Source organism: Stegastes partitus, unplaced genomic scaffold, assembly GCF_000690725.1.
Source record: "Stegastes partitus isolate 25-593 unplaced genomic scaffold, Stegastes_partitus-1.0.2 Scaffold711, whole genome shotgun sequence".
NCBI classification, from domain to species: Eukaryota; Metazoa; Chordata; class Actinopteri; family Pomacentridae; genus Stegastes; species Stegastes partitus.
In genome coordinates, this window is record NW_007578442.1 from 125,623 (window position 1) to 152,783 (window position 27,161).

A 27,161-nucleotide genomic window follows, 5' to 3' on the forward strand; every position below is an offset into this window, starting at 1 on the left:
GATTTGGATCATACAATAGGTTATTTCCATGATTTAGCAATTTGTGCTTACCTTCCTACAGGCAAATGTTTGACCAAAACAATTTCTCTGTCGCTGTTTTGAGGGGACACAGTTGCTGCATCCTGGGCTCCCCCTAAGACAATTGTGACTGGTTTAATAAAATACAAACAAGCCAGCGCATTTTTCACATGATAGCAGAATGATAATGAGATGCATCAGACCATTCTGTGCTGCAGAATGGTCTACCTGTGAGAGACTAAGATCAATTTACAGAGAACATGTTCATTACTTTTCTCAGACGTAATGCTGTACTTTTGGATTTTGCAATTTGATTACTCCACATGATACAATTTTCCCAGATAATACACTTCACGTTTTGTAGATTATCTGTAGTGTCTTGGTACACCACCAGGTGGAGCCTCTTTAGCCTTAGACCCTCTAATTTTTTTCCCCACTTTTCTGTGTTACAAATGATATACAAAGAGTTGGACACAGGCTTATTCCAAAAATGATCAGTTAAAGATTCTCCAAACCTAATCTTGGTATTGAGTTTGGGACTTTGCTAACTTTACTTAACTGTTCTCGGTGGAAAGTGATTTGTTACACTACTTTCTAAGCAAAATCGTGTGAGAGGAATTGATGTAACGTTGAACCTCATATATGCCAACATATCTGAACAAATCTCTATTCTTATAAGGAGGACATAAACAAGATCTTTCTTTTATGCTCTTTAATAAAATTTTACCACAAAGTTAGTCATACCTATCTCCACAGCACTGTGTCAGATGTAGAATGGTCCAACTGCACCTCATTCCACTATCCTACTACTGTATTTCTTTAAACCAATCAAATATGTCTTGGGCGGTGCTAAACCCAAGATGCATCACCAGTACTGCTTCAAAACAGTTACAGGGGGAGTTGTTGTGGAACATTTGTACACAGGGAACTGTCAATAAAATGGATAATTTACCGCAAGAGCCAAGTAGACCAAACTGCTCAGAGGCTGTTGTTGTTGGGGATTTTGAGAACAATAACTCAGATGGCAGAAAAGGAGGCAACAGCTGCGTAAAATGTGTCATAGCACCAACAAAGCTTGTGAAAACCAGTCCAATGATCACTTGAGAAAAATTGTTGTAGCAAGACTCATTAGCATGTCAAAGAGAATTAAGGTGACACTGGCAGTGGTAACTATAGCCTATTAGTAACTGTAATGTGATTATTGAATTTAGGAACATGAATATCTGACCTCACTGTGTTACAAACAAATGTAATGTGATTACAGCGCCCCATTACCCCAACAAAGTTGCTAGGCAACCCTCAGGTTGTGATTGAAGCACTGGATGAGCAAAGTTATGCTAATTTTACTTTTCACTAAATCTTAAAACTTCACACTGCAGCATGAAAAACATCCATGAGTCCGTTTCACTCCGGGTAAGAAGTAAAACTTCTCAGACAACTGAACTATGCCTTTAGAAGATTTCTGTATTGTGTATATGTAATATGTAAAGATACCTAAATCGAAGTTTTAACATTTTCGTAAAGCAGAACGTGTACATATGTATCCATTAGTTTGCTGATGCATGCTGATTATGTTGAAACTGCATGCATCATGTTTGATGTTGACACCAGGTGTTATCTCGATGCCTTCGACTGCCCTATGAGATTTGCTTTGCATGAAAGTACTGTCATTTCAAAAGTGTTGTTATGTAAGAATATTGTTACTGCACTGTTGTTGCTGAGAAAAGAAATAGATTTCTATTTTCGATCACAGACTGTACCAAAATGATACATTTATTATTTTTTCTTACACCAGGCTCTATATTTATAATTATCCCCTTAAAATACATTCTCAGAGAGGACAAGAAAGCACTTAAGTTCAGATAAAAAGCGAGAGGCAAGTCTCCACCTGGTATTGTGAATAAAATGCTGTAGCATTTGTTGTTATGAAGTCATGTAATGGTTGCTGTTCACAATTACAGTTATGGAGAAAACAGAGAATTACAGTGAAGCTTACTGACAAAACTGTGACATAAACATACGGATGCATAAGGGAAAAGATCCATCCTGGTGTGAATACACTGCTGCTGTCACAAGGTTGTTGACGAAATAAATAAAATACGTGAATGAATATATGAATATTTGACTAAATTCTGCACCTTAAGGGAGACGGGCACGAACAAACTTCAGAGGACGGTTTTGATTCAACAATACGCTGAGAGCTTTGATCATAATGTCAGTTTCCAGTCCCCGATTTCATGTGTAGCCATAGATGCACTCATTCACCGAAGCTCACTGACGTAACAGACACAGATATGCATTTGAAAGATGATGAATCAAATGCAGATAGGAGGTGTGGTAGATAAAGCAGGTTATTTGCACCATTTGCATCACAGATATCCAATGTTACTGACAGCATCTGCTCAATGTATGTGAGCAAATTTGCAGTTTACTGATGATCCTACATGGAATTAGTTTCTTACATCCTTCAGATGATGTAGAATAAGCTTGATGCAACGCTGACCTGCTTTTGTTGAACTTGATTTTCTGTGCATCTGGACATTAATAGATTTTTGTGACCGAAATAGACAGTATTTGCATTTGTGATGCTCTGCTGCTCTGTGACTGCACCATCTGCTTGGAACAGAGTTAAAAAAAAATCTTTTATCTTTTCTTTTACACAACTTTACATATAATCTCGTTATGTAGCTAAAAGAGCAATATGAGAATAAAAGCCAAAAAAAAAAAAAAAGTAATGCAAAAGGTTGACTCATCTAAGAAGCATCAAAACACGAGCGCGGCCTCGCGGAGACCATATTGTGGAGAGAATCTTTACATATTCATACAGTCTCTTTTAAATCTTGTTATTCATCTGCCGTGGATGATGTTGATTTTGATAATGTGGCGAGGTGAGGCAACAGTGGAGGCAGCAGAAGTGTGTAAAAAAAAAAAAACTTGACGCACCCGCTGCCGCCAGCTGCCAACACCACAGCCAGAGCTGGGCCTTAATCTATAATTTAACATGGATTGAGTTTATTCTCCTCAGGGTCGATGATCAGAGGAGAACCGGATGGAGAGAGGAGGGAGAGCCTTCCAACCTCATTTTTGATAGAGGGCCTGGCTCTACCACAGTCTTTGATCTCTCTCTTCCTCTCTCTCTCTCTCTTTCCTCTTCTGTGTTTTTCTGTTTTATCTCCCTCACATGCGGAAACAATGTCTCCTGCTCAGGCCGACATACTGTACTATAGGCGCACACTGACGGAGAAAAAAAAAAAAGAAAAAAAGATGCAGAGCACAAACGGCCGCCTGAAGAACAAACACCTCGAAGAGACTCGTGTAATGTTTAATAACCTCTAAGATATTCATACGCCTGGCTCCTTTCTTATGAGGCTGAGAATAGAAAGCAAACAACCTGCGATAACCTCTGAATATGAGTTACAGTGAAGGTTTTAAACAGCGTATGTGTGTAAACGCAGTAATGAGATCACTCTTCACTGCTGCTTTGTACGTCTAGAGGAAATGTCCTATATCCATTTTTAGAAACTAGATTGCCATGCAAATGCAATAGTGTGAAGTACACTATAAATATTAATACACACTCTCAGTACTAATGGTAATGCACTAGAAATCGCGTTGTTCGCCTCATGATTATTTATTTTATTACGTGCATTTATTTTTCATGATGCAACACTGGAACTCTATTATGAGTTTGCAAACAGATGGCACTGTTACGTATCAGCGCGACGGCTTCAATGATCACATATTCAACGGCACATCATTAAGGTTAAAGTTTTAACAGAGCCACGAGGAAACTCTAGGATGGATAAAAGAAATTTCAAAAGTCCAACATCTGAATGACACAGTTTGAGTAACTTTCCTTGTCTACATCTGTAAAAGTGAAATAATCAAGTAGACATTGATGTTTTCAGCGCCTGTTCTTTTGAGTTTCGTGTGTATTTTTAGGCGCCAAATTATTCAAAACCATGCCAGATTTCATTTAAAGTGAATTCTTATTTGACCAATAGGTTTCTTCTGGCTGGAAATTTTTCTTTATCACCTGCATTTGTCCTCGAATGTATTCATACCCTCCCATTATAGAAGGATAAAAAAAACAGCTGTCACTGAAATAAGCTGAAATTGACAAAAGTAATCCATCCATTATCTTTACACCGCTTAATCCTCACTAGGGTCGCGGGGAGCTGGAGCCTATCCCAACCGACTCAGGGTGAAGGCAGGGGACACCCTGGACAGGTCACCAGTCTATCACAGGGCTACACTTAGAGACAGACAACCAAGCACACTCACATTCACACCTACGGACAATTTAGAATCACCAATTAACCTCAACATGTTTTTGGACTGTGTGGGAGGAAGCTGGAGAACCCGGAGAGAACCCACGCTGCACGGGGAGAACATGCAAACTCCACGCAGAAATATTCCGGTGCCCCCACCGGGACACGAACCGGCGACCTTCTAGCTGCGAGGCAACAACAAAAGTAATGATAAATAAAAATTTAATGAAAATCATGACATTGCTTTTGAATTGTGGTTCAACAGAAATATTTTTTAAAAACAAACAATCAAACAAAAACAACACACAAGCAAACAAGTACGATGGGACCCGCAAGCTAATATTTAGTTGAACAACCCTTTGAGCCAATCACTGCAATCAAGTGTTTTCTGTAACTCTCAGTCAGACATGGTCCACTGCTCATCAGCAAAGTGCTCTAATGTGTCCAGGACAGTTTTGTTTTTTCTAATTATTCTTTACAACCACAATTCAAAAGCAGTGTCTCATTTCACAAAATTGTTATTTAACTTTTTTTTTTTTATTTATTATTACTTTTTTCAGTTTCTAGTTATTTGAGTGACTATTGTGAAGTTTGCCTTTTCTTTAATGGAAGGAGATGAATACATTTGAGGACGACTATATGCATGACTTTTACTTTGTCATCGTTGGACATCATTTTATTTAATATTCATATTAGTTTCATATATGCTTTAGCCCCAAATTGTTGTTTACCATGCCACATTGTCGTTTACTGCCGACCAAAAAACCAAAAATAGCATTTAAAAAGTGACAAAAGGTGGTTAATGATGAATTCTAACTTATTCTATTTTGTTGTTTCTTTGTATGTTTCACACCATTGTTCACCAAACAAAAGCCACGTCCCTGTGACCTAAACAGCTACATTTTTTATCTCATCTGACCACAAAACCAAAACTATCGTCTTTGTCCAGCTGAGCTTTTGTCTGTCTGTATTGCAGAAGTAAAGTCCTCCTTGGTCTGGCCTTGGTGCTTATCCTTGGATCCTTCTTGGCCTCTATCATTTTTACCAGTTCAAGGGTCACTTTTGTCTTTCTATCAGCCCTTTAAGATGTTTCACAGTGTGGAACTCGTGTACTTTTTCATTATGCTTTTGCTCTGTGGCCACTGGACCTTGAAAACACTTGGATATGACTTTATAGCTTTTAAACATCTTGTAAGCAGCCACAATGCGCATTCCCCTCAGTGATGGACCCTAACAGCAGCTAACTGAGCTTTTTGGTTTTAGTCATGACTTGCAAATGACTAGAGAACTACGGTATCAGCTGTTCTGGGAGTAATGTGTATTAGAAGTTGGTAGACATTACCAGGACCATTTAGAAACATAGAGAAGCTGCATTTCTTCAAAAAAAAATCATAACAATTCCAGCCAAAGGAACCCTATTGGTCAAATAGAAATTCAGTATAAATCAAAATTTTGCATAATTTTAAATAATTTAACAATGTTTGAGTCTTCTTTTTTTAATTCTATCACCACATGCACCATGAAAATCTGATATAATACGAAAACAAAATAAAAGTGGTTTGACATCTCATATTAGCAAAGTTGTATTTCAGAAATTATTCTTTGAAACAGCAGCAGTGTGACTTAAATGTGTGTTCAGTTACCCATATGAAGATTATCCACACATACAACATGTGAACAGATTCTGGCATAAGTTCTATTCTCTGAAGATGGGTGGTCGAGCAGATGAGGCTCCACTATAGATCAAACTGTCAGCTGTTTGTTGTTTTTCTTTTTAACATTGAGAGATTAAAGTGTGGAGATTGTACTGTTGGAAAGAAACCAGAATAAGCAGCAGGTTTTAATGATAGTGACATGAGAATTAATCACCAAACCATCACTGGGCCCCAGATGGAGCCTAACAGAGTCACAACAGAAAATGTACTGAAGAAACGAAGGAGACAGTTTCACAGGGAAGTATGGTGAGTTTTAACCTCATGTTTTACTGCTGACATGGATAGAGCTGTTCTTCATCCTTGAGTGCAAAGAGAAAAACTCACACTCACCTTCAAAACAAGCCTTTGAACCTTTTACAACTTGTCATCATTTCATTCTTTCTCTGACTTTGGGTCATCAGATAAGCTGTCCAGAACAGATGCTCCCGCTGTCAGATAGATGAAGATGTACTGTACGGTTTAACCTCTGAACCAGTCACTATTCAGTCACCTTGATGAGGGTTATAAGAAACGAAACATGCGTGAAACACATCTTGACAAAGAGGAGGAAATATATCTTCCCTCCTCTGCCTGCCCTGGACTGACCGCTTCACTGTGACTCCCTCGTGGACAGACCAGCAGACACTGAACAAGCTTGTGTTGACTCCCCCCCCCAAAACTGCCGAAGGCCGTTTCTAAAACAAAGCGCTGTTGAGTCCGGCGGAGAAACACGTCTTATTTGAAGGTCCTCTCCCTCTGCGGTCACATGATGCAGCCTCAGACTCAGTGGAGATTGGTGCGTGTTCTCTCTGCACTGCCTTGTCTGGCTGTCTGTCACAATCAAAGCATCCTCAGTGTTATGACATGGAGATGAATAATTGATTCATGCAGGCTGCTCACTGGTTATGCAATAGCAGAGCCAGTGAAGCATCAGAGAGCGCTCTAGTCTGAAACTGTGCTGCAAGTAGAGACAGAAATGTTACAACAGCTTGTTGATATTTACTCTGTGTGTATTTAAATGAACAGAATTTGTCAGCCAGCATGAATACGAATCACATTTAATGTTTTTTTTAACAGAATACAACCGTTTTTCTTTTGTTAGTGTGGAAAAAGCGTAACATCACATGGCACGTTTACCCCTCAAAGGGCACTGAGCCTTCACTGAAGTGGAATTTTTTTTTTAAAGTAAGCATCAAATTATATTATGCAAGTTTGCAATTTATGTAAATTTTGCAAATTTGTGAGTTCTTTTGTGCATGAAGCTTGTGAATGTGATTAGACGTCTCAATTGTGCCGCAACTCGCTTTGCATTTAGTTTAGTTTTGCCTCCCTCAAGTGGTGAATAGCAGCACTAGCATTATGTTGGCACTAAAAAATACATGCGAGAAGGAAGTTAAATGGGAGATTGAAAATAATAAGGCCTTACATGTAAAGACACGCCTGGATGCAATAGTGACATTAGATAAATTAGATGACAAACGGACTTTTAAGGAATAGAGAGAGAGAGAGAGAGAGAGGGAGAGAAGGCGGAGCATGTGCTCTTGACCAATGCCATGGATTTGACCAGAGACTTTGAAAAAAGAAGAAGCAAGGGGAGGTACCAGAGCATCCCCCTGTCCTGCTGACAGCTGGGAACGCCCCTCCCTGATGACAGACCAGAGCTGGATTCCTTCAATGAAAAGCCCTTTGATTGTTGGCAGGAACTCCTCTGGTTTGGCTGAATGGCTGTCAGCTCTGTCAGGGTGATGGACGGGCGGCTGTTTCACCCCTGATAGAAACAAGCCCCTTCCAGCGAGCTGCTAACTCTCAGAGAGCAGGACCTCTGCCAGTCAACTCCTAACCTCTCTCCAAGCAGATGGAAACAACCATAAGCTCACATGGAGGAGCGTAAAAGTGATGCGGAGCTGGCCAGTAATTACAAAAGAACTGAACTCTGCGCAAGTTGTGAGCTACGTCAGGGCACTTTTGCCAACACTTTCAGAATGTCTTGCGAACATTATGTGCAAACACAGGCCTTGTCTGTTAAAGGAGATCGATACGGAGTTGAATAAGCTTATGCAGGGAGTTACCTGCTCTACAGGCAGTCGCTCTATTATTCAGCAAGGCCAGGGAGAGTCTTGTTTTTGCCTTGCTACCTTTATGTATTGACTAAAACATGCCTTTCTTTATGTGGTTGGTTTTATAGACAGGTCAGGTTTTAACAGAAAGGGTCAGAGAATGTTTTGAAGATAGAAGGGAAAATGTTTCTGACTGAGCCCCATCGCTGCAGCACTGTTTAGCCTGAATTGCATGAATTGCAGCCCCTTAACGCACCATTATCATTATGTGTTCCATGACCGGCCACACATGAGTCCCACAGCAGAGCAGCTCCCCACACTGAATCATCACCATTTTTTTCCTGTGAGAAGAAAATTACTGCAAACATGGACACGGAGCTCAAATCCCAGCTCAGGCAGACGGTAGTATTTCTCTTTTGTCTCTCTTCACCACATCTCTGACTCACGTACACACATTCAGAGTACATCAATTCAGCTGTAATTGTTTATACTGACTTCAACTTAGCCCTGAGCTCCGCGCCATGAATCACTGCTCACCGCCGCCGTTGCAGGCCTTCACACCGAGGTGGTCCTTCAGATCGGAGAGGAGCAGCGGTGGGTTTGTGTGGGCTTCCAGCCAGCTCTGACCTTCGAACATGTGAACGCAAACAGGAAACCTGTGACTGCATCTGTGACTACGTGAGCCTGTCATCCTCGCTGCTCTTTGTCTAAATCGCTACCAGAGAAAATTCTGTCTTTTCACAACATACAATACTGGTATTGATATAATGATGAATCAATTAATTTCTACTTTAATTAACTCATTGCCTCACAAAAGACCCAAAGGTGTTACCTGTATGTCTATGCACATGTTTGGCATTACAATGTGCATAGAGCTGATATGCTCAAATAAAACTATGTACAAATGTTTGAAAAAGCTGGAGCATGACAGCTGGGTCTGAAAAAGAAAATGCCTTTAAATAATTCTGAGAAAAATAATAATTTTCTTTCCTAAATTGATTTGAACTATTCTTCCAGTTATATTTTTAAAACTAATTGTTCCATAATTTTTTACAATATTTTGAATTTTCCTGACTTTTCACTGACAAAATGCCAGAATTTAAACTTAATTATATAAATCTCAAACTAGGAATCTGCATGATCTGATGATTAAGCTAATTGTAATATAGTTAAAGCTTGTCAAGCATTAATCTAAGGGGACTGAAAGATTCCATCCTGAATAGTTTTAAGACATGTAAGTTTTGCTTTGAATAATAATTTGTATCAGATATGTGTTGTTTTTTGTTTGTTTTCCCCCCAAAAAAGTTAAATTGCTGTTAAAATTGCATTCACCCCAAATACTATTCATGCCAAACGTTTAACTCCAATTTTAACTTGACATTTCACTATAAAGTCAAATTTTCTGTGTATATGTATGTATACGGGAAGTGTATTATGTTAATATTAAGGATTAAGCTATGACTGAATGAATTGTAATTTCATAAAACCACTCTTGAATAGACTTAATAGGATATTGCACATATCAAGCACAGAGAAACATTTAAATGTCTGCAGCCTTAAGCTTTGGACAAACAATCATCATTCTGCATCTTTAAATGGTGCAAAGCAAAATCCGTTTTAAAGTAAAGACAAACCTCTCTTTTAAAAACCTTTTCTTTGCTTCAACATGACGTCTTTGTTTCAGACTCCTAAAGAATTCAGGTTCAGCCTGAACTTGTACAAAAATATTTTTTTTGTACTTTCTTTGCTGGCAGCTGTGACACTTTATTCATCGCTTCGAGTCAAGGTGAAACATGAAACGCACTGTCAGGGTCCCAGTGTAACAACAGTCATCATCTTTGAGGTCCTTTTGAAATATGGGCATATGGGTTATTTAGTTTTTTGGTCTCTTCATGCTGGTGACTTATGCACTGTTCCTTTCAGTATATCTTGGCGTGTTCGTGGTGAGATGTGAGGGAGTCTGGTGTTTAAGTGTTGGGTATAATAGTGTCAGTTAACTTCAAAAACAATATTCAGAGGATTGATTTTAACAAAATTCATCCTGAGCTGTCCTTTGGTAATAGTTGTTTACAGTTACTGGTTCATTTTGTTGTGGGTTTAAAAATATATAGTAGGCAAACACACACATATATAAACTGAATAAAATCTAATATGAATATAACATTTGAAACCTTTTGAACAAGCAATGAATTTAATCAGCAAGTCAGAAAGCTCTTGTCCTTTGCCCGCACATAAATTTATTTCAGCTCTTTCACATCACAACCATTGACTGAACCCAGAGACGTGGGGGGTGGAGGTGGGGGATGGTGGGCGGCAATCTGGAGGTCTGAGAAACTCAAGACCTCGTGGCAACAAACCACTCAGCCATCACAAGCACTTAACGTCTTAAAAACGCTGCGGCGTTGTTTACTATTGGCTCTGCGCGAACAAAAGCTGGAGCCCCGGCGTCTCGGCACTAACAAGGCCCATCTGAAAGCAGGAGGGGAAATACAAGCCGGCCTGTGCTCCACCGCTTCATTTCCTGGCTGGTAAAGAGCTTGTTTCCTGTGCATCAGCCCAAACATGGCGTTTCACAGGAGGGACTTCGCCACTTGTTCCCCCCTCCTCCTCCTCTAGTTTTGACTCTCAGCTGCAAACAATCTATTTTCACTGAGTAAAAGTTTCCAGATTAGTCCCTGATATGACTCAAATTGAAAATGACATTTTGGAGGTGGGACAATGTAAATCAGCCTCATGTTTTGTCAGGCCCCAGGCACTGGTTCAAACCGAGCGAGTCACTGTGGTTTTTCAGCACTCGTTAGCAACTAGCGAAAAGCAAGCTATGGAAACAAATTTTCACACCCAGGAACTGTTTCATGGCGAGTATAAAGCTGTCCGCTTGAGGAAGAGCTGTCTTGCCTGCCAACGGGCGTGGCAGTGATTTAAATGAAGTCAGACTTGTGTGCTGCATATGTCTGACAAATGCTGCACATCTTACTTTTCCCCCCCATTACTACAGAAAGATTAAAGGATGACAATTGAAAGTTTAAAAAGCAGATTCCACTCAAGCTGCTGGTTAAGGCTGAGTTGTGCTCAAAATATGCACAACATGTTGTCTGACTATGTTCGAGGCAAAAGTGTTTATTGCTGTTATGCACAAAGATGGGGTGGGAAGCCTTATCGCATGGAGCGGGACAGAATGTGATATTTGTCAAATACAGGGATAACACTAGGGGGACAATCTTTCCTGGACAGTGTTTTACACTTTGAGTGCCGCCCAGGGTTGTGATTTATGGGTTGTCAGATTTGAATTTACAGCCATTGTCTGACACAACTCATTCAACTGTCGTAGGAAGGGTGTGGAGGGAAAAAGGTTTGCAGATTTCAAGCTGGCGATTGCAATTGTCTCTCTTGAATCTCTTTTGTTGGAGGAGAAAAAAGCACCTACTCCAGGGCAGAACCTCTTGAGCAGACTTGATAAAATGCTGTGCAGGTCTCAACACTGACTGGTTAAATTCGTCGTTTTTCTTCCATAATGTATAACAAACCGCCATTGTTCTATTCCCAATGTCCTCATAGAGCTGGAGCTAGTTTCTAGTATTTGTCTTTGGTGCACTTGGAGTTGATGTTGCGTTTGAAGCTGCTGGATCCTTCATTGCAAAGGAAACAGAAAGTCCAATTATGGAGCTGCCTGCCTGTGCAGATGTACCTTTAGCTTAGCTTAACACAAAGAAAAGAAAAAAAGAGGTTAAAACTTAGCCCTGTCTGTACCTCTAAAACTCACTAATTCACATGTTTATTGTCAATGCTGCAAGGTTGCCATTTAAAGACACAACTGTAGAGCCACCCTTGTTTTTGAGAATTAGATAATTAACTACAACAACTTGTGAACTTTAGAAAGGTTGGTAGGTGGATTTCATTTTCCCTTTAGACTGAGCCAGGCTGGCAGTTTCTACCTGTATCTAGTATTTATACCAAGCTCTTATAGTGCACATGTGTGAGAGTGTTATCTATTTTCACATCTAACTCTTGGCACATTCACAATAACATTTTTCCCAAAATGCCAAAGTGTCAGTGCTATTTTCCATTTGACTGTGCTTTCTATCATATAAACAAGTACGTCCACATGTCCAGGAATCATTTTCAGGTGCACAGAAATGATCAAAAACACAGACGGTGGACCTTCTCTTTTACACTACCTCATCTAAAACAGATTTAGGAAAAAAAAAAAAAAAGAAAATCTAAAAACGGACTCTAGTATCTTAAGCCAAAACTATGCCTTTCACTGCTTGGAACTGATCTGATGCTGTAGCCTGTCTTCATCAGTTATCCAGATTTCGCCCCAGTGTGTTCTACGCCTTTATTCAGGGATTTGCAGGGTAATTACTGGCAGGACCTGCTGTAAATTTCCAGATGGCAAGCAGGCAGGACTATAGAGCCAGTTTGGTCTCACCATGTGCTCATGCTGGAGCCCATACAGGATCATTTCAGATGGCACGGAGCTGCCGCAGGCCTGACCGAGCTAAAATGGCTGAAGAATAAAAAGCTTCTGCGGGGACCCAGAAAGAAAACACTTTGTGGGAAAAGCCTCACATCCAGACCAGCGGCAGACCAGACACGGGGTTTAATTTCAGATGGGCCAGTTTCCTGCAGCCAGAATAGAGGGGGGATGTGGAGTTTAAGGGGTTGAATCCTGATTGGACGTGGAGGAGATCTAGAGTTCAAAGCGTACAGCTGTGAGAGAGGGAAAGAGTGAAAGGTCAACAGACTGGATTCGGTGGTTTGCGGAGCTGTGCGCTCGATGAGAGCAGGCAGTCAGCAGCTGCACAGTGACAAGGAGATTTACCAAGGCAAAGGTCTCCTCAGCACTCGAGGATAAGATACTGCTCAGCTGTCTACTTGCTGAAAAGTGCTCTGAGAGTCTGGGGTTTGTTTTTCATATTCATGTGATAAACACATACCATATACTTACAGTAAATGTCAGTCAGTGAAGGTTAGAGATAATTTTCTGGAAAATCAGCTACTGTTCATAACAAAACACCACATGCTGACTTGCTTTAGGCACCGGTTTGTACGAGGATTCAAATAAAGCATCATCTGTGTCGACTTTATCCTTGTCATCGAGTCGAGCCAATCCATTCTTCTTTCTTCTTCTATGTCTCAATCTCTTCCTGCCAGTTCCCTGTTTAGATTCAGTGGATGCTGATGGACAGCTGTGAAGGGCGAACACTCGGAGAAACCGAAATGGGAGGGGATGTGTGACAAAGAGAGCAAACAGCCTCTTCGCAGAAAAAGTAATGATTCTCTTAACTTTGGAGTCAAAGCAGGATATTTAAAAATGCCTTCTCTGAATTTAGATCACAACAATGCCTCTGGGTCCAATTTAAGAGCAACATTCGCTGCTAAAACAAACAAAGAAAGTGACTAAATTTGCAGGTGCTGAACAATATCAATTTCATGACACTCAGAGGAGTCGATAATTACATTTTCTCCCATGACAGAATTGCCCCGCGTCTCTCTGAAAAGACTTCATTCAGCCTCTCTCAGGTTTTGCTCTCCACTGAGTCAACTTGCTTAATCAGCCTCAAAACTCAGGAGAACAAAACACTCACTGCAGAGAAAGACTGGGAGAAAAGAAGAAGGGGGGAAATAGTCTTTTTTTTCTTTTTTAGGTTCAAAGGCGATCTTTCTCCCTTCCACTCTTGTCCATTCACTTTGTGCCACATTGGCCCCTGGGGGAATGGGAGCTGCTTGTCACCGGTGCCATTCACCCGTCAATCACAATGTTACTGGATCCGATGGGCTCCACGCTGCGGAGCGGAAACCCCCGGCAATGAGGCACATGGGATGGAGTCAGCACCTGTTTAAGCTGGCGACGAGACCACCTCCACTGGTCGAAAATTTCTTCTTCTTCTTCTTCTTCTTCTTCTTCTTCAGAACTGATCCTGATTCTTTCCTTTCTGATACTGACAGAACTGCTGACTACATCTTTGATGTTTACTGGAAAATCCTACTGTTTAGATGCGTCATCAGTTGTAAACTGGGAAAAGATTTGACCTATATGTTAAATCAACTTATTCAGTTTTGTCTACTGACATATTGTGCAGAATGAAATAAGATTCTACATAAACACACTCCAGTAGGGAAGGAGTCCTATTTTAGGGCATGCTGGGGTCTAGAAAATGAACAGACATTAACCTGCTGAACTCCAAGCAGCTTCTGTACATTCTTTTATGCTCCTGCCACACTTTAACTCACTGTCAGCTCATTTTTCACTGGAATATAAAGTCCGGCACGTTTATGGAAACAGCACGACCACGACTAGAAGCAGAGACAATTCAAACACGTCTTTTGTGCAGTATGACCAAAATAATACCATTAATCATAAATAAGTACAATTTATTTTCTTTCATTGTTTATCTCACAAAATTAGAAAGAACTGGTGCCTCTACAGACTCTATATTTTTCTGATTTACGTTGTTGTAACCTCTACAAACAAAACATTTTTCACACTACTTTGCACATCATCTCTAGAAAGATGGTTCACCATGCCGAATGCATCTTCCAAGAACTTCTTATTGTGCACCCTGTTTAGAAGGCAATGCTGCATTTATTTTATTTTCCTCTCAGTCTCTCATTATCTCCTCTCTGCTCTGTGTAAAAGTCTGCAGATCAGCTGAACAGTCCCTCAGTTTTTATCTTGTTAGTGTTGGTCACAGTTGAGTCACTCTTGATTTCTCAGTTGTGTTGACTTAAAAATAAATAAATAAATACATTTACAAGATGCAGCACAGTTTATTTTTTGGGAGATTTTTTTAAATGAAAATGTCGAATGAAGTTATTTTGATGAGATATGACAATTTTAAGCTTATTTTTGACATTGTTTTAGGGGGAACTGCTCATCATGTCTGAAGCATTGTAAAGATGAAAATCAAATGATTCTTCCTAATTATTTCTTAGCAGTTTCTGGCTCAGATAAAGGAAAAACCGTGGATCCTGGCATTCGTGTGGGTGTTACTTTGACATGCAGTCTGAACACAATCCCCGCATGGCTACTGCCTTCCCCAGTGGGACAATGCACAGTACCACGCTGCAGAAACCGCTAAGGAACAGCTCGAGGAACACGACAAAGAGCCCAAGACATTGACTTGACATCCAGACTCCCCAGATCCAAACCTGTTCAGCATCTGTGGGAAGCAAGTCTGATCCATGGAGGCTCCACCCAACAACCCACAGCACCCAAAAGACCTGCTGCCCACATCCGGGGGCCAAACATCAGAGGACACCCCAGAGGTATCTGGCAGGCTGAAACTGTTTTGGTAGCAAAATGGAAACCTACGCAATATTAGACGGATGGTTTTAATGTTGTGGCTAATCTGTGTACATATTTTACTATATACAGTAGATTATACTTGTACTTTACTTGAATGCGTCCATTTTTTACTACTTTAGAAGTCTGCACCCCTACAAATGTGATCTTTCTCTATCCAGTGTAATCAGTTCTGCTATTTGTTGTGACTGTGATGAGGTTTGTCCACGGGATTTAATTTTTCTTGTTTTTTTTCCTAGTATATTAGTGACAATGAAGTTACATGCGACGATAAAGCTCTGCTTTACTTTTACTAATTAACAACTAATACCAACTCAAGCTGCACTTGACTTCCATCAACAAATAGTAGTTTGTCATCATCAGCCATTCATCAACCTGTAAGATTATCATTTTAACCTTAAGTCATTTCTTGGCTTTGTTTTTTTACTGTGTTGGCTTAGTGGCAGTTTGATGAAATAATTAAATAATTCCTAATCCAGAGTCAAGACAATAGCTTCCTTTAGTGAACTAAATCCACACATTTACTGTAAATTGATATTTTACTGCCTCATTGAAAGTGAAGCACACACTGAAGATGCATTATATCCATTCTCACTAACTCTATAGACACTAAGAATAATAACAACTGTGCCCCTCCAGCCCTCCCATGCCAGGTATAGAATAACACAGACGAAGGTATCTGGGGGCACTATAACTGCTCTGAAACGGGAGACAGATTTCCGCAAGCAAACCCAGGTGCTCTGCTGTCCCACGTCATCTGTTCCTCATGAAAAGTCCCCTTTTTCTTTCTGCCACTGCTGGATACACAAAGAGGACATAAAGTGCACCGGAGTCTGTCGCAAAGGGACCCTGATTGATTTAGTACGTGACTCAGAATACGAGCTGAAGACAGTCTGTGGAGCTGATGAAGGTGCTGAGGGCGTCCTGCAGCGGTGGCCCGAGCCGGTGACAGTAAAGCATCTCAGCTCTCACGCTACTGCAGGAATGACCTCCAGGAAGTTACTTTTGTAAATATACAGTCAGTCAATCAATCGGCCTGTAACGAACTTGTGTAAATCTCTTTCTGAGCAGCTCGGCCTTCAATAACGTTCCACTGGACACTGCCCCGTATACAACCAGACTGATAAGAATAACAGCGCCGACGTGAATTCCTTTACCCTGGTTGTAACTTAAGAGCCTCAGAGTGGAACTGAGGGAACGCCAGGGGCCCTCCGTGTGAAAAGCGTCCAGTCAGGCTTAGCCCGAGCCGCACAGACCACTACTCACTCCATCCACAGCCCCTCACAGCAGGATCCAGCCATCTGGACTCATTTCTGCTCTGACAGGGTGGCTCTCAAGGCCCATCTGTATTAGGGGCTACATTCACAGTGGGCGCGAGGAATGTGCTTGTCTGGGAGGGAACTCGGTAGATTTAAGAGATGACGGCATAACGCAATATATCTTTTCACCCCGTACACTGGAGCATGTTATTTCATCAACATCTGTATTTCATTTTTAGTGCCCTGGGTTCAGTCGGTTTGGTTTGAGGCACAAAAATAGGCCTCAAATAACTTAATTATTGCCTGTTGTTAAGTTATTTAGGTTACAAATACATTAAGGACGTGAAATACGTTCATAAAGCTTCTCAGATAGTTCCCTGATCCCTCTAAGTATAACTCCTGAAACCCAGGTGCCATTAATATTGTTTGAAGTGTTCTGTAGTAGCTGAAAACAGATGATTATGTTAATTTTTCTTGCTGAAATGTTGGTGTAAATAGGAATTGTCAGTTGTGGCCACCAAGTGGTTAAGACCCATAACCGAAAACTGCAAGGTCTCAGGTTCAATTTCAGTCATTCTGTCTTTCTCCGGGTTTGAAGATGAAGATGCAGAAAGAAAAACCTTAGAAGAAGTTGTTCATGTCAAAATTACTATCCTGCCTTTCTGATCTGAAGCTGAAATAACCTACTTTGCTGCACTGGGTGCAGAGAATCCAATGTGATCCGTACTGTAGGCTAGCAGAGCAGTAAATCCAGACAGGACCTCACTGCATGCATTACTGCCATTCCCGCGCCTGCAGCGACAGCTCAACCCTATTAGCTGCACGGTTACTATGGCAACCAGTGCTAAAACCCCAAAAGAGCAGACATGAAGGGGTCAGAGGGCAACAGCAGGTCATAAGGCTGATAACCAACACATGTCTTGCCTTGCTTTCTGGGTTTTCTCCAGGTACATGAAGAGAAAAGATGCATTGTGAGGTTGTTATGGTTCTATTACAAGAAATATGGCACCACTTTTACCTAAGGAGCCTTTTATAAAGGGTGTATAAGTTGCTACTAATGTGTCATACAATTTGCAGACTTGATGAGCACCAGAAAAAGGGTGTTTCACAACCTGGCAACCCAGACTTGCTTAGAACAAATCTATAAAGCATTCATTAAACAAGACCTTACTTACAAATTAGAAATTCTGTATATGAGTGTATAAGTTGTAAATAATGTATTATGAAAACCAAAAACCTGACAAGCACCAGCCAAAAGGATGTTTCACAACCTGGCAACCCAAAAGTTGTCACCTGACTTGCTGATAACTGATCTATAAAGCATCAACTGATAAAGACGTGTGTTACAAATTACTTCAACTACTTATTACCATAATTATACCCCAGATACTAACTGAAATGTGTAGAAATGTTAGACTACGTTCCACAACATTAACAAAGACTTCAGGGGACAGCGAGAGAACGTTTCACCAGAGGTGTATAAGCTGGTGTGGAAAAGAGGTGTCCAAGGGAGCAAAAGCAGAAAATCGTTTAGAGTTGTTAAGAGCATCTTCGGTTAATAATTAATCACAGAAGAAAACAGCAGCTTACCACCTTGACTTTATCAATATAGAACCTGCAATCCCTGAGCATCATACCAGCGTCCCATGTGAAGTTTCCACTGCACACGGGGGGTTATATGCGACAGAGGTGGCAGGTCTAAATGGCCAAACATTGATTTGCAACTTGCATAAGGCCTATTTCTTGCTCTCCTGAGATTTCAATCAATGAGCTATGTCTCTGAAGACAATACGCACCACATTCATCTTCCATGCAGGCTTTTCATTGAAACTTGAAAACCACTTTTAATCACATCCCAAGGGCCTGCCCGGTGTTTTCTCATTGAAAATAAAACAGAGGTATTGGTGCTCAGCGTTGCCTCCCTGTACATGGGTTACATTCTCATGCTGTTGTTGCATAAGTATGTTTCATGAGCAGAAGTGTTACGTAATCCTGCCGTAAGCACGAAACTGTATCAGCAACTATCACAAGCAGTTCCAGTGTGAAATCTTTTGTTATGCTGCCTTTTGCTATGAGCTTTCTTGCATAAATCCATTCCCATTAGTGGTCTGAGGTACAGGGGCATTGACACTATGGCCCCGGTGACTGCGGCAGTTCAATCCAGGCAGGCAGCGTCCCCCAGTGGTGGTTCATAGAGCAGTGTGGAATAATTGCTGGAAAAAAAGGTAAATTCAGTGAAGTGCAAAGGCCTGTTACTGGTGCTTATTTGGCCAATCAGCAGCTCTGGGGTTCTTCATTGGCTGAAATGGAGCTGCCAATCAACCCTCTGTGGGCTGTTTCTTCTGTGATCTCAGCAGTGTGGTTTGAGAGTTTGAGGAGAACAGATCTCCTCCTGAAGAACTGTCTGCAGAAGTGTTGGGATCTTAACTGAAGTAACAGCCACAATAATCCCCCCCAAAAAATACATCAATAAAAATTGAGCATTAGCAAAAAAAAAAATGCATTCAGAGAAAAATATTATAATTAAAAAATACTCTCAGCAATATGGTGCAAAAAAAATGCTGCAATTCCACATTTGACTATTTTGATCAAATCTGATTTTTTATGGAATGCGACAACTACATTTTAATGTTGTTAATGTGGAATTGATTCTAGCCTACTTTGTAATAAATAAAAAAATAATTTTAAAATATTAGGATGACCCTAAATTTTATATGTAACATCCAAGAATTAGTACAATTACATTTTTCTATGAAATAAACTGGAAATATATAAAGTACAAGCATCAATCAAATCAACACAACACAATATGTTATAATAGAACAGAATAGAATATGACATAACACAACAAAACAGAATAGAATAGAATAGAATAGAATAGAATAGAATAGAATACCACAACAGAACACAATATAAGATAAAATACAATACACTACGATAATATAATATAATAGAACATAAGACAATGGATTAGAATAGAATAGAATAGAATAGAATAGAATAGAATAGAATAGAATAGCAAAACGTGACATAACATATAAGACAAGACAACATAATCTAATCTAATGTAATTATATATTATATTATATCATTTTATATTATAAGACAACATGATATAATATTATACAACACAATATAGCTGATAAAGCATTTATTATAAGTTTTTTGTTGTTGTTGTTGGTTTTTTTTAAATAGGAAGGTGGTCTTATTATGTGTTTTTATTCTCCATTTTTGGATGTAGGCCAATCTGCTTTCAGTCTGACGAGGTTTATTTATTTTCATCTTGTGTGTAGATCTCAAACACAGATCCGGCTCGATCAGAACATACACACGAAGATGTGACATCTGGAGCCAGCGTGTGATCCCGGTGAGATCCACCCAGCACCGGGTGCCTCTCCTGCCATACCCGGATGACACCCATGGGGGGCAGGGCTGTTCCGGACCGCTGGACGGGGACGGACGAGCGGATTGCTCTCTGATTGGTCGACCGGCGTGCGCGTCCCCGTCGTCTCCTCCCGGTTTTCCTGGCATGACCTTTTCCCTTGGCAACCACTTCCTCCGAGCATCAACGGCCATCTTTAATTTTAACTCATTCATGAAAAGTTGTTTGGGCGCATTTAAACGCGCCGAGCGACCACATTTGCGCACAAAGGCGCGTCGACGGCGCGGTGTGCGTGTTAGTTTTGGGGCAGCGACAAGCACAAGAGCCGAGCCGAGCCGAGCCGAACAGCACCGCAGCAGGCTGTCCGTCGAGATTAAGTAAACACCGAGAGCGTACGTGCATATTGTTCCTTCCCAGCGTGTTGTGCATCACTCAGGGCACGTTTCCACTCGTGTTTTTTTTTTTTTTTCTTTTCTTTCCAGGCTGCTGTGTGCACAATGCGCTAAAACTGTAGAAGTGGGCAGCGCTCGTGTTCATACTAACATGTTGCGTTTTGGACTGAAGAAGCTCCCGAAAGAAACAGCAGGTGGAGCGCTATAATAAGGATCATTGTGTGAAGGGCACAGTACTCACCACTGCCATGTTGTTCTGCACAGAAAAAGAAAAAAAAAAAAAGCAGCAGCAGGGACATGAAAGTGCTCTTTTATGACCTCAGTGTGGCGTTTTAACCAAAGAAACTGAATTTTATCATCCATTTTCTTGACTTTCATTCATTTGCTTCTTCTTCTTCTTTCTTTTTTTTTAATATATGATGACAGAATGAGAAAGAAGCAGACGGCCAAACAGAGGAAGACTGAGGAGACTACAGTTGTCCAGGAGTTTGTGGTGGAGAAAATAATCCGCCGCAGGATCTCTAATGGGAGAGTGGAGTACTACCTAAAGTGGAAAGGCTTCACAGAGTAAGCGAGCGAGTGAGGGAGTGAGTGGGATGTTGCATTTTATTGTCACATGTTGTTCATCCCTGATGGTGAACTTGTGTACTCTTGTGTTTCCCTTCACAGTGCAGAAAACACATGGGAGCCTGAGGACAACCTGGACTGTCCTGAGCTCATCGAGGAGTTCCTGAGAAACGCCCATCTCTCCGACGAGGAGGAAGAGTTCATTCCCAAAGAAGAAATGACCGAGCAGGAGACGGAAATTGTGAGTGTGTTCTTTCCACGTTATTCACAGAACGTCTGCACCTAAATCTGTAACGAGGAAATAAAGCGTATTATTAGAATGCCTCCTTCTTTCTGTCTTTTTTTTTAAGTTTTAGGGAGAGAATTCAGGCAGAAGTGGAACTCTGCCGTCTGAACAGTTTGGCAGCTTTGTTCCTACTTTTTTTTTTTTTTTTAGGGATTTCTAAAACTCAATCTGAAACTCAGTGGCGTGTGAAGGCGGTTAGTTTTGCAATGATCCTGAAAGTGAAAGCAGTTAAATTTCCTTTATTTCACAATGGCCATGTACAGTCAAACAGAAAAGCCACATCCAGCCTGTTCAGAATGCAGCAGCTCGAGTTCTGACTGGTTCTTCTGGTTGACCTGTTATCACTAATCCAGTCTTGGCTCCTCTCCACTGGCTTCTTGTTCATTTTAGAATTGATTTGAAGATTTTGCTGATCATTTCTTAAAGCATATCTGGGTCTGACACCTTATTGCCTTGCAGCCTTGATCCTCAGATGAGGCTCTTTTTAGTTGGAGCCCTTTCTCTTTGTTCTTAAGTTGAAATCTTAAATGTGCATCTACTCCAGAAAGGCCCTTTGACTTTTTGAACAATTTGCCTGAGGAGATGAGGTTCTGTAATGATCAACCAAATCTGACAAAGCTGGATTTTTATGAACAATAACTTTAGTATATGTCATGAAGCCATGCAACATTTCACCTTCAAACTATGAATATATTCAGAGTTACAGGCTTTTAAAGGGGTGAGTCGCTTTTTATTGCATCATTTTGGAGCTCACATTTCTCATAAATACAGGAAATAGACATGTGAGATTTTCAGGGCTGAACAAGACAACTCAATCAATTTCACATCCTCTCCATTTGTAAACAATCTCAAGCCAAAATCTCATTTTTGTTCAGTTAGTTTTTATCCTCAAACCAGCTTTGATTGGTCGATATTATGATTTAACCATATTTCCAACAGCTAAACTGCACCAGTTTAATTTCTGTGACACATACCCTTAATGCGTTTTCTGTTTTTCTGATAATTCACTGGAGAAAACTTTGAAAAACAGCATTTTGGGTAAACTTTCAAGGTCATATTACCGTGTGTGATAAGTGGTTGGTCAAAACAAGTTACACAAAATGAAAGGTTTTTGATACCAGGCTCATGATTCTGTCTGTGTCACAATAATTTTCTAACACAGCATAGTTTGACACTCACAAAACATAAGATTTGAGATTCTGTTCACTCCAGAAATTAAAACAATGGTAATTCATGCACAACTGCTGGTGTGAAGGTAAAACTTTGCATGGCTACAGTAAATATACTAAAGCTGCTGTGCACAATAACGGAGCTGATTGTGAAGGGTCAGATGGGAGGCATCGATTGATTTTTCCTGGAAAGAAACCCCATGTTTATAGACGTGCTTTTACATTGTGGTGGCTTGTGACGCTCTTAATTGCTTATAAAGGTTTTATTGCTTTTGGTATTTTTTTTTTATACTTTTGCATCTTTTGTCTTCCTGTTTCAAGTTTATCTGCTTTATATGGCTTTATTGTCTGGCTCCTAGTTGTTGTTTTGCTTTTGCTTTTCCTGTCAAGGCACTTAGTAAACCCTTGCTTTTAAGAGGGCGTCGCACATAAAGTTATTATCCCAACTGTCTGTTAACCGTTCCTTGCTCTCTCACTCGCTTCCTCTAACTGCTGCACCTTCGTCCTTGTTGTTCTCGCTGCAGTCCTGTGTGCAGCAGGCTCACGCCGTGCACAGCAACGAAGACATCGTCCTCCAGCCGGATGATGAGCAGTCAGACGCCCCCGCTAACCTCAGCACTTACCTCGAGCCTGAGTGCATCATCGGCTCCACGGACCGAAAGGGAGAGCTCATGTTCCTCGTCAAATGGTAACTCGGCTGCTTCCTCTTCGCTCCATCCTCGGCTAAGTGTTTGAAAAAAATAAATAAGTCACATATTCAAAGCTGCAATCCACATGTTCAAACCACAGATAACAGAGCTTGTAGTCTAGCGTCAGATTTACGACTGTTACCGTTGGTATGCAGTAAAAACATTTCCAAACATGCAAAGTGAATGTATCGTTTACGAGGGAGACAAAGTTGGACGACAGTGACGCTGACACCGCCTCAGATTAGCAACAGATTGCAGAGAGCGGCTCTAACCGCAGCAGAGGTGCTTTACAATAAACAACAATAAAGCTGGACGCTCGATGATCAGAGCTTTTATGATGTGCACAATTTGAAGTAGGTCAGTATCACAGCCAACAGGAAGCTTTTTGGAGCTCGTGACGTTCGGTTTTTACTGAAATGTAGAGTCAGTGATGTTATTCCAGACTGAACTGCTCTGGACTGTGTGTAAAAATGAGGATGTATTCACCAAAACAACATTCCAAAATGAACTGTTGCAGCTCTAAGGGGGAGTTTTGCCGATATTTCACACAAAGGTCATTTTATTATTCGTGGAGATTACAACACAGTCTGTGAAAACACTTCAAGTCCCCAGTGGCTCTGAAGGGGCATGGTCAGGGTTGAGAAATCGCCAGGCCTGGACTCTGTGAATGCTCGATTGAAAGTTTATTTTTCAAAACAAGCAGGAGGTGTAGGGGGTTTTGAAAGATGTGCACCTTCACCATAACACTGCTTGAAAACTTGAAACCGACTCTGTGAGCAACCGTGTTTCCCAAAAACTACGTTCCGAAACAGCTAAGACGCATTCTCATTCATGTTTTTAAGGAAAACCTATGCAAATTTATTTCAAATCAACATTTCTCTGGCTTTTTTGTTGTCATATATTACTATTATTGGCAGGACTCATCACCCTGGTAACACAGAAAGTGGAGGAGAAGCTTTAAATGGTGCGAAAGCGTGTTGTTTTTTTTCCATTTTCCCAAACCTAACCTAACCTCGTTTTGGTTCTCCCAGCTAACCAAAATGCCAAAAGAAAGCAACAAGTGAAAACCAAACCTAAGTCTAAGAATAGCAGTGCCACAGCGGACACAAACCCTGCTCTCCTGGGTGAACACCCTTTTCCTACTTGATGCCTTCATCCTCCTTATGCAGACTTAGTGGCTCTTTTAAAGTGTTTAAAGCCTTTCTGACTGTGTCACAGGCAGAAAAGATGATTATTTCACAGTGAAATTACGTTTCTTTGTTAACAGAAATGAGAATGCAGTAGCTGAAACTGTATAGAGGATCTAAACCAAAAAATGTTGGTTAAAAATACAGAATCTGGTTACTTCCTGCTACCCAGTGCATTGATATTCAGAGAGGCGACGCTGTGCCGTGTTTATAAGCCCTTCGAGTCATTAGCCTGTTACTTACTGGTACATTAAGAGAGAGGTTCCCAAATCATTCAGCCCTAACTCCCAAAATACCAGCAGACAGTCACTCTGCCATCCATGGAGGTGGTTAAAGCTGACAAACTAGAAGTGGCTGAAAAACAGCTGCAAAAATACTTAAATATTTAATTTCAGTTGACAATTACTGTAAGAATTTGTAACAAACTGACCACATTATGTAAAATGTAGCCACTTTATCAAGGTACATCATTTTCATGTTAACGAAGCAATGAAAACACAAACAAATCAGTACATTTAAACACATAAATAAGGATAAAGATCCAACCTTGTTACACATTGAGATGCACAGAAGGTGACCAGGTTGAAGCTGCCACATCACACTGTGTATTGGACCAGGTTGTTGTTGTTTTTTTTTTTACTGCGTGTGCTTGCATGGCGGTCTGTGGCATTTAAATATAAACTATTTAGCATTTTTCTGATTGCTATTTGATAAAGAGTCTGTCGCCGGCACATATTTCACTAATATTCCAAACACATACCGACAAGAATACGTCTGTCGATGTTATCTCGGTGTATGAACCATAATGCTGAGCAAATGTACAGTCTGTGGAAGTAACAGATCAACATTATTTTTTTAAGCTTTTGTAGCAATTGTGGCTAAAATATGCACTTCCTGTTCTGTCCAGTCGTTCTCCAAATGGCTTTGTCCTTTCAGGTCGCAGTCGCTACAGGGGATTCTACTTCTAATCGTTTTTAAATTGGATTCAGTGACCCCCCAATTTGGGAACAACTGCCCTAATGCAGGGCTGTTTTATTAAATTCCTACTAATAAAAAGATTCAATTAGTTATATTGTGGGAAATCTAGCGCATGGGAGCTTGATCTATAAAATAGAGCTGCAATGATTAATCGATTAGCTGTCAAATATTAAATTAATCACCAACTGTTTTAATAATTTAATCTTTTTTTTTTTAGGTGAAAAAGTCAAAAATCTTTTAATCCTGCCTCCTTAAATGTGAATATTTTCTGGTTTCTTTCTTCTTTCTTCCACTGTAACACTACACTGAATACAGTTCTTGGGCTGTAGGAAACACTTTTTTTAAAAATCATTTTCTCACATTTTATAGAGTAAACAACTAGTTAATTAATCTAGAAATAATTGTTAGTTTTAGCTACTGTCATGCCGTCTGTAAATGTTTTGACTTTACTGTATGTTTGATATGTTGCAGCAGCATTAATTCCAGAGCGACTGCATTATTCAAATGCGATTCAGTCTCTTTAGCCTTTCCTCCTCCATAATAACCTTTTCCAAACTGTCTGAAATGTGTGTTTGCTGCTGAAACATTTTCGCATGCATTAAAAGCGGGGGAGCCCATTTGAATGTTTTCCTCCTCCTGCTCGTTTTTCCCCCCACAGGAAGAACTCGGATGACGTGGCCCTGCTGCCGGCCCGCGAAGCGAGCGCCAGATGTCCCCAGGTGGTCATCGACTTCTACGAGCAGAAGCTGACCTGGCACTGTGGAGACGAGGAGCAGTAAAAATAAAAAATAAAAATGTGTGTGTGGGTTGAACGCAGAGGAGAACTGATAAACAGCTGCGCTCTCACCTGAAGCTTAGTTTAACCTCCATCAAGTGTCCTCCTCCAGCTGACATTAGAGGCACGCTGTGTGAAATCACGTCCCGCTGCAGGTAGAGTTTTTAACCGGCAGGTGCGGGGATCCTCGGCGGAGACGGGATTTTTTAAAGTGCCCTCAGCTCTGTGGTGCTCGGCAAAGGTCATGTGCCTTCGACACCGCGATGGAGACTAAAACTAACCTTGGTGTAGAGCAGCTGATTTGAGGTCAAACTAACCTGTTGCAGCTTTTTTTTTTTTCTTTTTTTTGTGTAATGTAGCAGACTCAATCACTGTGGATGTGTTTTGGTTTTTAAGATATTGTTCTATTTAGTAATTTATAGTCCTGTTTAGCCACAAGTATCTCTCACTGGAAGGGGTCCTTGGTTGATTAGCGTGTGCTGTATCCCCTGTATAGCCGCACTGTGTCGGCGGAGTGAGCTAACTGCTGTCCATGTAGAGCTAAAGATTATAGACCTGTTGTTTGAACTTGTATCGTGTGAGGTTTTTACAGCCACAGCTTTTACTGTCTCTTACTGTATCTCTGTGTCACCCTTGTGGTAAAATGTAAAACAATCTGGCCCGCTGGAAATTCCCAAACGTTCCCTTCTCTTCTTTATTAAATTATAACTTGATGCTTTTACCCAAAGTGAAGTCCGGTTAGAATTACTCAAAAGGCCTCATTTCTGGAGTGAATCTGTTGAGATTTACACCTGTCAAAAAGAACTTTTGTGCACCTGCAATAGGTCAGACGATTGTTAAATGTAGCACTTTAGATATGAGACTGTCCATTTCCACAGGGCATTGTTGCTGGCTGTAATTGTACTTGATACCTGCTTCCTGATGGCGCTGCCCTGACTCGACATATCTCCCGTAACTGTTATGGGACACTCAGCTGAACCTTAAACCTCCTAAAACTCACCTGCTACTGAACTACTGTAACTGTTGACCATGGATCTGTGAAGTCTGTGAATAAAATTAAACCTTTTGTGACTAATTTTGTCTCGATTTATTTTGATGGCATTTGTCATGTCACGAAAAAGGCAACAC

At 40.7% G+C, this 27,161-nt stretch overlaps 1 protein-coding gene across 3 annotated transcripts; it reads left to right on the forward strand.

The window, feature by feature from the left end:
• Positions 1-20,154: 20,154 nt before the first annotated feature.
• On the forward strand, positions 20,155-27,108 carry cbx3b (chromobox homolog 3b). Of its 3 annotated transcripts, XM_008291039.1 has the most exons (6): positions 20,272-20,382; positions 20,473-20,576; positions 20,809-20,949; positions 21,052-21,190; positions 22,929-23,092; positions 25,917-27,108. In XM_008291039.1, the coding sequence occupies exons 3-6, from the start codon at positions 20,810-20,812 to the stop codon at positions 26,035-26,037; spliced, it is 564 nt and encodes a 187-aa protein (XP_008289261.1). In that variant the 5' UTR covers positions 20,272-20,382; positions 20,473-20,576; position 20,809; the 3' UTR covers positions 26,038-27,108. The 3 variants fall into 3 exon arrangements, with proteins under 3 accessions (XP_008289259.1, XP_008289261.1, XP_008289260.1); XM_008291037.1 differs by lacking the exon at positions 20,473-20,576 and having other exon boundaries at positions 20,155-20,367; XM_008291038.1 differs by lacking the exon at positions 20,473-20,576.
• Positions 27,109-27,161: the final 53 nt, after the last annotated feature.

Bases quoted from the DNA above. Each gene is read 5' to 3' on its own strand.
- cbx3b (XM_008291037.1), top strand. From the start codon at position 20,204: ATGAAAAGTTGTTTGGGCGCATTTAAACGCGCCGAGCGACCACATTTG. The intron at 21,191-22,928 runs GTGAGTGTGTTC...TTCTCGCTGCAG, and splicing joins CCGAGCAGGAGACGGAAATT to TCCTGTGTGCAGCAGGCTCA. The intron at 23,093-25,916 runs GTAACTCGGCTG...TTCCCCCCACAG, and splicing joins CTCATGTTCCTCGTCAAATG to GAAGAACTCGGATGACGTGG.